Source organism: Juglans microcarpa x Juglans regia, chromosome 4D (genome assembly GCF_004785595.1).
Source record: "Juglans microcarpa x Juglans regia isolate MS1-56 chromosome 4D, Jm3101_v1.0, whole genome shotgun sequence".
Lineage (NCBI taxonomy): Eukaryota > Viridiplantae > Streptophyta > Magnoliopsida > Fagales > Juglandaceae > Juglans > Juglans microcarpa x Juglans regia.
The window spans coordinates 26,396,014-26,409,303 of NC_054600.1; the positions used below are offsets into that span (position 1 = coordinate 26,396,014).

At 37.0% G+C, this 13,290-nt stretch overlaps 2 protein-coding genes across 3 annotated transcripts; one reads left to right on the forward strand and one right to left on the reverse strand.

Annotated features, from left to right (window-relative positions):
- Positions 1–384: 384 nt before the first annotated feature.
- LOC121259959 (BTB/POZ domain-containing protein At2g30600) lies at positions 385–6,885 on the forward strand. 2 transcript variants are annotated; one of them, XM_041161797.1, is made up of 13 exons: positions 385–571; positions 1,082–1,986; positions 2,103–2,432; positions 3,070–3,300; positions 3,679–3,840; positions 4,378–4,590; positions 4,687–4,734; positions 4,839–4,897; positions 5,248–5,380; positions 5,520–5,594; positions 5,676–5,756; positions 6,302–6,370; positions 6,541–6,885. In XM_041161797.1, exons 2-13 carry the CDS (start codon positions 1,189–1,191, stop codon positions 6,757–6,759), a joined length of 2,418 nt encoding a protein of 805 aa, XP_041017731.1. In that variant the 5' UTR covers positions 385–571; positions 1,082–1,188; the 3' UTR covers positions 6,760–6,885. The 2 variants fall into 2 exon arrangements, with proteins under 2 accessions (XP_041017731.1, XP_041017732.1); XM_041161798.1 differs by lacking the exon at positions 385–571 and having other exon boundaries at positions 6,302–6,407; positions 6,480–6,795.
- Positions 6,886–7,182: 297 nt separating this feature from the next.
- Positions 7,183–9,716, reverse strand: LOC121260033 (small nuclear ribonucleoprotein SmD3b). Its single transcript, XM_041161895.1, has 5 exons — positions 9,457–9,716; positions 8,422–8,474; positions 8,237–8,303; positions 8,095–8,151; positions 7,183–7,459 (listed from the first exon to the last, which is right to left on the reverse strand). The coding sequence occupies exons 1-5, from the start codon at positions 9,613–9,615 to the stop codon at positions 7,397–7,399; spliced, it is 399 nt and encodes a 132-aa protein (XP_041017829.1). The 5' UTR covers positions 9,616–9,716; the 3' UTR covers positions 7,183–7,396.
- Positions 9,717–13,290: the final 3,574 nt, after the last annotated feature.

Sequence of the window (13,290 nt, forward strand, 5' to 3'; positions counted from 1 at the left end):
AATTTTTATATAAAATATAATAAATAATATATTTTTTTTAAAATTTTAAAATAATAATAATATTAAAAAATAATATTTCTTTTAATTTTTAATTTTCGTCTAAATCTCCTCACCAAAATATTGAGGAGCGAGAAACGAGGCAAGGGATGGATTCTAGGCTGGCTCGATTAATTTGCGACCATTCCAAGAAGATAAACGCTTGAGTTTTGTGACGTTATTCCCCCAGTTAACCGAAAAAGGAAGGAAATATGAGAATAGCAAAATCCCAAACGGAGAGTCCAAAAAAATGCTTCTATCTATGCCCAGCTGCCACGCACTATCTGCCACGTTTCACTCACCATACGTCAGTCAGACCCTTTCATGGCCAGAGGTCGATTTCTGAAGAAAGTCCACTCATCGCGCATCCTACCCCAAATGCCAACCTTCCAAATTACCACTATTTTTATCAATAGCAGCCCACTTATTCATAATTGTTCTCCAATTTGTAAAAATATCCGTGTTTGTGCACTGGTCCTGGCTCTGATTCTGGTTCCCTGACAGACAGAGATGGCCCTCATGAATCTTTAATCAGGTAAGAGAAGTACCCGCCACGGAAAACAAAGTTCCCATTTTTTTACGCAATTTTGAGGTGGGTTTTGATCCATACCTGATTTCCTCCCCCACCTATTGCCATCAGCACCCATAGCTTTTCTTTGTCATTTCTGTGTTTCTGGTGGCCTTGTATGAAGTTTTTCTTTGTAGATATTTTTGTACCAGTCATGTACCTGGATAAGAATGTGGTGTAGGATTGATAGCGAGTTTCTGAGTGATTCTTGTCGTTAACGTGGTTTAGATCTTTTTGTGTCAAGTTGGGAGGTTTCTAGCGATTTCTGGGTTATCCGTAGATAGCGATGTTTTTAACTTCCCCAAATAATTTATGTCAGTTTCTTACAGTAACGGTAATGGTCAAATTTTAGCGCAATTTTCACCTTCTTGTGCGTTTGGGGGGGGGGATTTTCACATGAGCCAGTTGTCTTAGAATCTAAGATGGTTGTCTTGTTGCTCTAATAAAAATCTGTCCTTTTCTTTCTTTCTCCTTCAGATAGTCGTGTCTCTCTCAGCATTTGAGGTTCCTATTGATATTGTTGAGTTTTCCAGTTTTTAAGTGCCTCGGGAGCGTAAAAGTATTGGGTTATTGCACAAGGAAGAATGATCGAAATGAAAGAGAAGAAATTCCTCACTGTGGCACCCTTCGAATGTGCCTGGAGAAAGGATTTGAAGTTTCGGGAAGCCGGCCGGGGCTGTGTAGCTTTTGAAGCTTTTGCTCACAACGATGTTACCCTGGTGTTCCGGGAGAATGTGGGAAGCCAGCACTACCATTACAAAAGAGATAATAGTCCTCACTATACAATCATATTAGGTAGTCACAGGAATAAGAGGTTGAAAATTGAGGTAGATGGGAAAACTGTGGTTGATGTGGCGGGTGTTGGCCTTTGCTGTTCTTCGGCGTTTCAAAGCTATTGGATCAGTATCTATGATGGGTTGATTAGTATTGGCAAGGGAAGATACCCTTTTCAGAATCTTGTCTTTCAATGGCTAGATTCGAACCCGAATTGTAGTGTTCGGTATATTGGGCTTAGTAGCTGGGATAAACATGTTGGATACAGAAATGTGAATGTATTGCCGTTAACGCACAATCATATATCTTTGTGGAAGCATGTGGATTGTGGTGAAGTAGAAGGTGAGGAGGATGGGGAAGAAGAACTTAAAGATGAATTCATGGGCTATGCGAACTGGGGTCTTGAGAATTTTCTTGAGAGTTGGGAGTTATCTGATATGGTTTTCATTATTGGTACAGAGGAAAGGCCTGTACCTGCTCACAAGGCTATCTTGGTAGCATCTGGTAATTGGCCTTTGAGTTCGTCTGAAGATGTTGTCCGGCTGCATGATGTAACTTATCCAGTTCTCCATGCACTTCTTCAATATATCTACACAGGCCAGACCCAGGTACATTAATTTTCTAAATTTCGATTACTTTACTTTCTAGTCTCTCAAATATGGCAATTGTAACTTTGTTATGGAGACTTATACAATAACAATGGTCGGGTCTATGTTTAATGCAGATTCCAGAGTCACAACTTGGTCCCCTGAGGGCTTTGGGCTTGCATTTTGAAGTGATACCATTAGTGAAACAGTGTGAAGAGACCATGGAAAGGTTTAAACTAAATAAAAAGTTGTTTGACTCAGGAAAGAGCGTAGTATTATCATATCCAAGCAATCGGCCCCACTGTTGTGCAACCTTCCCCTCTGGACTTCCAGTAAATGTGCAAAAGCTCAAACAATTGCTCTTAACCGGAAAATACAGTGATGTGAACATCAATATCGAGGGTCATGGTCTTGTTGCCCAGCCACATAAAATTGTTCTTAGTTTATGGAGTTTTCCATTTGCAAAGGTGAGCCAAATTCATCCTTGTGTGTCTCCCTCGCCCCTTTCATGACATAAAGGACATTTTATGATGAAAAGTTCCGACCTTCAATAATTGCAATCTTCCTGTAGTCTAGCAATTCCCTTCTGAACAGGGATAGCTAGTATTTTCTGTCTGGTGAACTGGATTCATATGAAATAAATAATTTTAAATGGATTAGATATTTTTTGTGCTTCAATTATAAAAAAAAAAAGTACCAATTGAAATTGTGTGATAATCTTTCTGAGCCCCATAATTATCTTTTATTTAATGCTTGTAAAATTCAAAATTTTTTTGGCTCGTGTACATTCCAATAAATTTACGACAAACCACAGATAATCCTTAAGTATCTTAAATGGGGCAAAAATGTGAATTTTCTTTCAAATTCTAATCTCTTTGGTCGAACAATGCTGGTAATCTGCTTGTGTCCACATCCAATGCACAGGTGGTTAACAGAAACTACTCGAAAAGCGTGGCATATAGATTTAACAGAGTAACAAGTTTTTCTTTATGCACGTCTTTTGAAAGATGACATTTTAATAGTTCATTGCTCCTTGTGCAACTGGTTGGTTTTTCTTTTACCGATGCACATGATTCGCTATTAAACAAAAAGTTGAACTGGCAGATGTTCACTAATGGAATGAGTGAAACAATGTCCTCAGAGGTTTCGTTAAGGGATGTGTTACCAGAAGCATTCAAAGCTATGCTCGAGTTTATGTATAGCGGTGAACTTGATATGGAGGCAATCATGGGTTCTGGTTCCTTATTACTCCAACTTCTACTTTTGTCCGATCAATTTGGAGTTACTCTTCTCCATCAGGAATGCTGCAAAACACTTTTAGAATGCCTTTCGGAGGTAGATTGGTAACCCTTATCTTGCCTCATAATTTAGTTTTCTGATAGTGGTTAAAATCATCGTTTTTGTCTTGTTATTATTACAGTAAGTTACTTCTATGACTAGAAGTCAAAGACGGACAAGTGACTTGCGGTTCCAGACTTCTGAAAAAAAAAAAAAAAAAAAAAAGAGAGAAGAGATCCGCTTTGTGTGAATGAGTTATTAATATTGATACCTCTCATGTACATATTACATGCAGGGATGGAGTTCTCCTAGTGGAAGAAGGTCATACAACGAGTTTTTCTATTATGCACAAGTTTAATGGACGAGGAAGCAGACAGTTTTGGCAAAGTAATTGGACTGTTGCTTTTTCAAGCTAACCATTGAACTTTGTTGCAGGACTCAGTATGTCCAATTCTCGAAGTGGTTACGTCGATACCATCATGTAAACTTATCGAAGAAATGTGCCAGAGGAAATTTGCAATGCACTTTGATTACTGTACAACCGCAAGCATTGACTTTGTCTTACTAGATGAGACAATTTTTAGCAATATCATTCAGGTTGGTTCTCACTTTTCATGTCTCTTCTTAGTTTTGAGTTTGGCGTTCTAGGATTAAGATAGCTAGATAAGAGCAGATATACTCTCTCCTTGGAAGAAAAGTGCGCCAATAACCAAAAAAATAGAAAAGGACAATGTTCTACAAATGGAGTATGGTTCCAGCTTGATGAGTGGTATAATGGTCAGTTTGGTAACTTGAGTGTATTGGACCAAAGAGCGTTTGCCACACAAGTATACCATGTTGGTTAGTTGTTGGAGAAAATGCCGAGAATGTTCTCAAGTATCTTGATCGCAATTTAGATGTTTGGACCCATTTATTTCGGATTTTGAGATAGACTACCATTGCTTGGAGTTGAGAAAGGAAAATTCTCCATCTTAAGCTAAAATCACAAGTACAAAGTAGATATAAGAATACTTATGAATCATTTTCTTTCTGATAGTTTGGGCAGCCTGGTAATAATTCTCTTAAAAACTCTATATCTGTACTTCTGAAAAGTCAATTGTTAATATTGTATACTCTACATTGCGGGTATTACAGCATCCAGATTTGACAGTCACTTCTGAAGAAAAAGTTCTCAATGCAATCTTAATGTGGGGCTTGAAAGCAAAGGAATTGTATGGATGGGAGATGGTGGATGAGCTGATTATAACTTCAGCCCCTAAACAGCTTTTTGGGGAAAGGCTTCAGTCAGTTCAGGATCTGTTGCCATTTGTGCGATTTCCATTACTTCCGCATGCTTTGCTTAAGAAGGTATTAATGCCCCTTGATATAGATATTTATCCACTAGTGTACTGAATGTTTCCGTTCATTATTTTTACTTCATCTGTATTTGTAATGATTTTTCAGTTGGAGAAGAGCAGCATTAGCAGGCATATATATAATTTTGATAATCTTGTAAGTTATTTCTTCTTTTTTTTTTTTTTTTTACTAATTGCACTATCTGGTGAGCATATGGAACTTTTGTTTCCTACTGATTTTCTTCAATGCTAATGTCACAGGTGAAGGAGGCCATCTATTGTGTAGAATATAGATTGGCCAGGCCAGAAGATGGTCAAAAGTAAGTCAAAAAAGTACATCATGTTTGTGTTATTGATGGTTTCTGATCTCTGGATGCAAGGGGCTTCCCTGATGGCTTAAATTGTTATTTTTATCTAAGATAGATCCATAAAGCATGATGACAATTGTTTATTTGGTTGCCAAGGACAATGAATTTTGCTAAGATTCCTACCTATCAAAATAATGAATTTGGCTAGTATTCTACACTTTTAAAGAGCATTTAGTTGACATTGTCTTTTGTATTATTTCGTTCTGTAAGCTAGAGCCAGAATACATAACAATGAGTCTGGCTTAATGTACTTTCTGTAGATCTTCAAATACAAGTTAGCTGACACTGTCTTCCTTTTGCAGTGTGAGATTTCAACATCGGCGATCTAGTTATAAGGAGCTCCAATACATCTGTGATGGAGACAGCTATGGAGTTTTGTACTTCGCAGGCACATCATATGGGAAACATCAGTGGGTAAATCCCGTTCTGTCCAAGGTAAAATTCTTAATTCTTCTTTCTTTCCTGTCATTTTCTTGTTCTTCTTCCCCAGTTTTTTTCCTCATATCAAGATCTTGATAGGTCATCAATCATTTTTAACACAGCTTCCAATCTCTTGTAAATTTGAATTTTTCAGAGAATCACTGTCACGGCCAGCAGTCCCCCTTCAAGATACACTGATCCCAAGGTTTTGGTCTCAAGAACTTATCAGGTATAATGAATGGAAATTTTTTTAGAAGTTTGCACCATAAGCTTCTCTAAACGGTAACTGAAAAGTATTTCCCTATGTAAGGGAACGTCTTTTGCTGGGCCTCGCATAGAAGATGGACATAAATGTGCATGGTGGGCTGTAGACATTGGTGAAGAACATCAGGTTTCATTCTCTTTACTTACTCAGTATGATGTTGCGTATCAGACCATGGTGTTCTTCACACCAAGTTTCCTCTCCCAGGCACTATAAAAGAATGTCATTATCACTAAAGCAACATGCTTTTAATAGCATATAAAAATTAAGCATCAGCTTTGTTTGGGCCTTTGTTAGATGAATGGTATCATGCCCACAATTCCATGAACTCAATTAAGCTTATGCGACGCCGAGTTTGGGCTGATTCTTTTCTTGATTAGTGAAGGTCCTGTCTTTGAGTTTCATGCCCAAAAAAATTTAAAATGGGGAATGGAAGCTCATACGCGGGAAGTAAGAGGATATTGGGAGAAGTTGAATAAATAAACTAGCTGAATAAAATCAAATCAAATACTACAATTTGATTAGGGTGGCACAAGATGGCAGTTGTAGAGAGATTGTCGGTCTAAGTTATGATTTTTACTTTTTCCTGCAACACCTTCTTTTCATCAGGGTGTACAAGATGCTTTTTAATTATTTCTCTTATTTTATCCTGATGCAAGAGGTTATTGATGCAGCTTATGTGCAACTACTACACTTTGAGACAGGATGGGTCAAGGGCTTTTATGAGATCTTGGAATCTCCAGGTACAGGCGCCATCTCCCGGATATATCAATTTTTCTTCTTCTCTCGTCTTTTATTTTTTGTTCTTTTTTTTGTCAGAATGTTAAATATATATATATATATATATTTTACCTGAAACGGTAATGCGGGTGAAATATTTTCAGAAATGTCTTTCTCATGGATTTATTTTCAGGGCTCTCTGGACGGGAAGACTTGGACAAACTTGAGAGGACATGAGAATGAGCAAACAGTGTGCAAAGCTGGTCAGTTTGCATCGTGGCCTGTGGTTGGACCAAATGCTCTCCTACCCTTTAGATTCTTTAGGGTTATTCTGACCAGCCCCACGACTGATGTTACTAACCCCTGGAACTTCTGCATTTGCTTCTTAGAACTTTATGGTTATTTCCACTAGTTTCACGGGATTTACGTTGCCTCTCTGGCTTCTGTATCATACTGTGTAATATCCCCCCTATCGTGTACATTTGCTTGGTTGTGTTGTGCGAATAAAGCAAGAATAAACTCTCAAGGCATTTTATTTGCATCCTACACATTTGGCCAAACACAAATTCAATGCATCACCCATTCTTTCATCCAATACTTTAGTAAATCTTGTACTAAAGTTAAGCCAGTGCATCGAAAATATTTCGAAGATGGCAAGCCAGAACCGTGACCGTTAGGTTAAAACACAATAAATATGCATAATTTTTTTTTTCCTTTTCTTTTTAAATATTTTCGATAAGATAGATAGATACACTATCACAGACTGTACACGATTGCTTAGGGAAAAAAAAAAGTAGTACACGATAAATGATAAAAAAAGAAAAGAAAAAGTGACTATAACAAATTTGGCATAACATAGATGCATACGTAAGAGAAGTCTAAGGTTCAGAAATAGTCTCCCATGTTTTTTTCTACCTAACCAAAAAGGGGCATTCTTTTACATAAATTTTGGGGATATCGAGAGCAGGATCCAAAAGCTTCCAAAGGCAACTAACTGTGAGTCAATCGATGCTCTAGAATGGAGAGGTTAGAAACCATTCAGGGGTTGATTACCTCCGAACCGGTGGTACAACGCCCCTACCAGGTGCTGCTCCACGTCCAGCAGCCTGAGCCTGCAGAACAAAATAATAATAATAATAATAATAATAATGCAAGTGAAGACACTTACAATCCATTAAGGAAAGAAGCACGTCATGCATACCAACGAAATAAGATTTCAAAGTATTTTTTGCTGCTCAGGCAGGCAGGCACGCAGCACTCAAATATGAAAAAGAATAAACATTGCTCACGCAGCATTCTACAATTTTTATGGGTAAAAGAAATTTCATTAATGCAAATGAAACTCAGCATTATAAATTTATGACGGGTTTCTCCCAATTTTCTCATGCGTGACAAATTACACTGAATTATTTTTTCTATGACAAGCAAGACAATGAATTATCTTCGCTTCATTCAAGTTCTAATATACAGCTGCAACTCAGTATCTCAAATCATACTTGCATTTTAAAGATGTTATTGGAGAAATGCTATTTGTAAGCCTTTTAATGAAACATAAATTCATCATTCCTTGACCTGTCATCAAAAGATTGAAAACTTATTTGTGTGACTTTCATTTACTTGCCAGTAATTTGATGACATGCCAGAAGATGATGAGAGGACGACGATGAAAATGCGTATGGGTGTTATTTTTCACGTTATTGACCAAAAAGAATAATGCTTAAACGCACCAAAAATAGAAGAGTTTTACCTTAGCCCGCATAGCAACTGCTCTACCCCTGCCAACTCCAAGTGCCGCACCCTTACCCTTTAACAAGTTCAGAAAACATGTCAGAAAAAGTAAAGCAATGTAGAATTCATAAGTATCTAATTACTTCAAAACAGAAAGGTACCTTGATCCTGGCATCTAGACGCTTGAACATTGGAGCATTCTTCAGCATGTCCGGTATGACCATAAACCTGTTAAAATTTCAAATCATTAAAAAACAATTCCAGTAAGCTAGCAACAAGCACAAAAATGTGACTTGAGAAACATGAAATTTAAATCATCTTATAAAACAACAGATGATTCAGATACCTGACTTTGCTGCCTCGAATAAAGACATGCTCAAGTTGTGAGACCTTCCCATCCTGTGGATGAGTCAACAAGAATGAGCAACCATTGGAAATAGAACAAGAGTATAAACAAGAGAAATAATTTATCTAAAAAACCATTTAAGTTATAAGGAATGACTATATTAGAACCAAAAACCCATTATTTGATTTTATACTCTTGGTCTCCAAAAAAAAGCTCAAATATATGTGCATAAAACTGGCACCAACCTACTTCTATGCCAATATTCGTGGTAATGAGGAGAATCGCATGAAAAGTACACAGGCAAGTGACAGCATTGGCTGCCCTAGCTTTCCAACAATTGTAATTTAATATCTTGATATATACATAAATATATATATATATATATATATTCTCATTTCATATATATACATATATGGTTATTACCTTCCCTACCTGCTTGTGTCCAAGTATCTCTCTCTATTTTTGTCAACCATGGTTTCCTATTAGAAAATAAATTTAAGCAGATTATAAGGTATAGAGATAGATCTAAATAAGGTGGGAAAATAACTTATTGTCTCAAATTAAACAGTGAACGATATATGCACGTATTCCTAAGGGTACCGTCCATGTATTTAGAGGAAGCTATAATCTCTTTGATAACTCAAATTTATAATCTGAGAAGCGAAGAGTATGACCTCATGAAATTAGGAGGACATGAGCTAGTTTAAAGTGTGAAGATAGACGAGAGACTTGCTGCCAAACCATCGCGCCATTTTATTGTTCCATATAAAACACCATGCTCCACAAGCATTCCACAAGCATAAACTATTTAGACGATTTCGACTCTAAACTAACCCAGAATTTCTGGAGTAAGTATATTCAAACCAATACTTCAAAGACTAAGGGGCCTAAAATGTTCTCATTAAAGCATTTTGACCTACCACAGAGCACAACGTTTTCGTGAAGCATAGCTTTCTGAACCACCAAACAGTAGGGTTCAAGAAACTCATCCAGAACACAAAAAGTTCAAGAGAAAAAAATCTAGGGTTTGGGTACCTTAGCAGTGTAGGTAATGTTCTCGAGCTGGCAGTTCCAGTTGTCCTCGCACTCGATCATGCTACCTCTGTAGAGCTCTCCGCTCTTGAGCTCCACCGTCACCACGTGCCCGGAGGCCTCGTGTAGTAGCTTCACCGGTATCCCCAAGCTCCTGCTCATCCTGCCTCTCTCTCTCTCTCTCTCTCTCGTCCGCTGGCTCTGTGCAAAACCCTAATTAACCCCCAAACTCTTGGCCCTTTTTCTCTACGGAATCAATTGAATTTAAATTTAGAATAAATATAGATAGAAGATACTGTTAGAAGCAATTATTTTACATATATAATGTGACATCATCTAAACCACACATCTTTTAAGTCTAAAATAAAAACAATTCTTCTAGATATAAGCGATCCTGTGTACCGATTGCGTACCAATTATCGACGTGGCTTTCATATTTTTTTATTAAAAACAAAAAAAGAATAGACGAAATCGATTTCACATAGGAGTTTTGGCTCCAACCATTTTCATCCAAAATACGAATTTGAAGAGGAGTTTTCGCCCCAACTATTTTCATCCAAAATACGAATTTGCAAAGGAGAAAGCCCCAAACTTCGTCTCTTTCTGCTATCTCAAACAGTCATTTGTGCTCTTCTACTGCTGCCCAGATTATACGCTGAGCAAGGTCGTCTCTTTGTGCTCTTCTACTGCCAACCCACAAAGGAGCCCCAATCGATCTACGAATTCACTATAAAGGTCGTCTCTTGCTTCTATTGTCATAAAGATTTTACTTTTATCATTTTACCTGGGTTTCTCTAGAATAAAAGTGCATTCTTTATTTACAAGGGCATTCTTTTTTCCAGACTTGGGACTTCATAGGGATTATACAATTTATAGAAGTGTTATATATGGTCTCAGGGGCATTATTACCAACCCATTGAATGATTTTGGATCTTATTTGTTAGAATTATTTCTCATGTGCAGGCAAAAATTCACTTGTTTTGGTGCTTTGAAACACTAAAGAGTAAATTAGAGAACTTAGATTTCGTCTGAAATTTAAGACGAATTGGAACTCGAGGTTCATTTAGAGCGACTCAATACCTTGGGTTATAGCCATAATCGATGATAAGATCCTTAGAGCTAGTTATGTGCTTTGGATTACATATAATGTGCTAGGTGTGGTGGAGTATTAATATATATGTGATTCTAAAGGAAGTTTTCTTTATGGCTTTTCAGTTAGCTTGGGTTTGGGTACTAATACTTCTGCTAAATTTTTTGCTTTAAAATATAGTATGATCTTAATTTATGCTATCGATTGAGTATATATAGTTGATTTGGTGATTGAAATATCGGATGACTATTTGTTAGTCTTCAATTGTTTTAACAATCAAAATTAAGCAGCCACCACATTTGAGTTTTGGAAAGACGTCATGATCAGTTTGTCAGAACATGATCTAGATTTTACCATTCAACATACATATAGTATACATGAGATTAGAATGAAACTTGAGTGGCTACTGTTGTGTGCTCTGATTTCAGGAAGAAAATGGGTAGATTCATGGCACTTTTGTACAAAAATAAGAAGAGTAGGGGAAAGAACGATGGGTAGTTGAGCAGCGAGGTGTCTAGTATCTTGGGTGATGATGTATTGGCTAGATTTGTGGAGCCAGATGAGCAAGAGATGAGAATCTGGGGTATGCAACTCTCTTGGTAATTGCTCTCGGTGGACCTGCAGGAGGTCAAGTTGTGGCTCTGGTAGTCACAATTTCATGGTGTTTCATGATAAAATTGACTGTGTGTTGAAGCAGATCACCAACCATTTTGTTGGCAAAATCCAACTTGAGCTGTTGTAATTTTTATTTTTATTTTTTGATCGGTAACTTGAGCTATTGTATGTTTTTTTTTTTATTAGTAACTTGAGCTATTGTATTCATTTGTGAACTTTCTCGCCAATATACTCTTACTTAACTGTTAAATTGGAAGTGCGGACTGATGTAATGAAATTGAAACAAAGGTGTAGCAGTTTGATTCCTCATAAAAGATGGATTCATCTGCAAACTTTCTCTCAAATAAAATGAAATTTCAGTTAACAAAACCCAAGTGTTGAATTCAAAACTTGGACTGATGTGGATGAACTAGAAACAAGAATTGAGTAGTGAGATGACAGAATGATGGAAGCATTAAATTCTAAGTCACCCAAAGATGAAAATTAAAGGCCGAGACACCCAAAGATGAAAATCAAAGTGGTGTATATATGGGAACTGTAAACCATCAACTTCGCATGTTGCATTTTATCATACTTGAATTTTAGGAACCATGACCATCTACCAATGATATGGCTAAAAGAAGATGTTTGTTGGTATGAAGAAAATAATAATTGCATCTTCCATCCGCTGATGATACCATCCTTTGGGGCACCTACTAGGTTATTTGCTAAGGCTTATGATGCATGGTTATGAATAATGTCAGGGCACCTACTGGGTTGTTTGCTAATGCACATGTAATCTTTTCAAAGCTTGGTTTCAACACTTAGTCAACTAGCTTGAATTGACCAACTGTCATACTTCCCAAACACTTTGAATTAGATGTAATATCCACGAGAAAACACAATCAGGAGTCACATTCATTAATACAAATTGCATACAGTTTCAAAAGTAGTGTCCCACGTGATCCAAAATACTCAACAAATATTTCTTACAATCGTACAGTACATATTGTAGGCATTTCCAGAACTACTAGTCTAAAGCACAGATTTGCAAGTGTTTAGATTTATACACTAAGTTCACGATCAGTGGGTATTCACTGTGATCATATCAAGTACAAAAAAATTAATATAGAAATTGCCCAATAGATACTGGAATCTGGGGTGCGTTCAAGCCGGATGTCTGCTTGTTGCCTTTGAATATCGAGTTGTTCGTTGTGGACTCCCAACTCCCTCTTTACAATCTCTTCCTCTCTTTTTCGAAACTCTTCATCCTTCCTTAACAGCAAGCCCGCAAGTACGAGCAGGAGCATCCAAGAACAACAAAGGCATTAGGCAAATATCAATGATATTTCCAGAGACATAATATGTCATCCATGGCTAGTCTAAATAAAGAAAAATCCCTCTCAATTTCATGGCTAGACTATCAGAATTGTTGTGTTTCTATTCTCAGAGATGATATCACAATGAGAATCATTTTACTCTTCTTGGAAGACCAAGTACATGCATGTTCACTTGTGCATGAGCTTGGGAAAGAAAAAAGATTTCAGCAGTGCACAAACTAAGATTCCAGCAGTAGGATAAATCTCATTTCAATTATTACATAGATAAAGGTGAATTGCTCTATATCAGTGTGTTCGGAAAGAACAAAACTAAAACATAAGAATGGACTTTGTCCATGTAGTATAAAAGTATCTTTATCGCTAACAGTACAACTTGAAATGAATGGAGATAGCAATGGTAAAGTTTTAGTTATAGACCAATAATGTCTACGAACATAGTTATGAGCAAAAGTAAGTGTTTGGTAGTGTTGATGAAGATGAAGAAGGCAGAGAAGATGGTGCTGTCAATTGAAGTATTGACAGGAAGAAGCAACATCCCTAAGGAGATGGAAGCTATAGTGCTGTCAATTAAAAAACAGATTGTGGTTGTGCTGCTAGAGATTGAAAGTAGAGGTTAAATAAACTTGAGAGTGAAGAATGTACCTTTTGTAGATGCAAAACAACAAATAGTATAAAGGTCAAAGATAAGTAAAGTGGAAATGGTTTCCTGAACGTGGCTTTTCCAAAGGTGAAACTTGTTCTTAGATTATGCAGAATTATAAGCACACTCATAAGATAAGGAAAAAAAAGTCATTAGACTGGCCGCTTGCATCC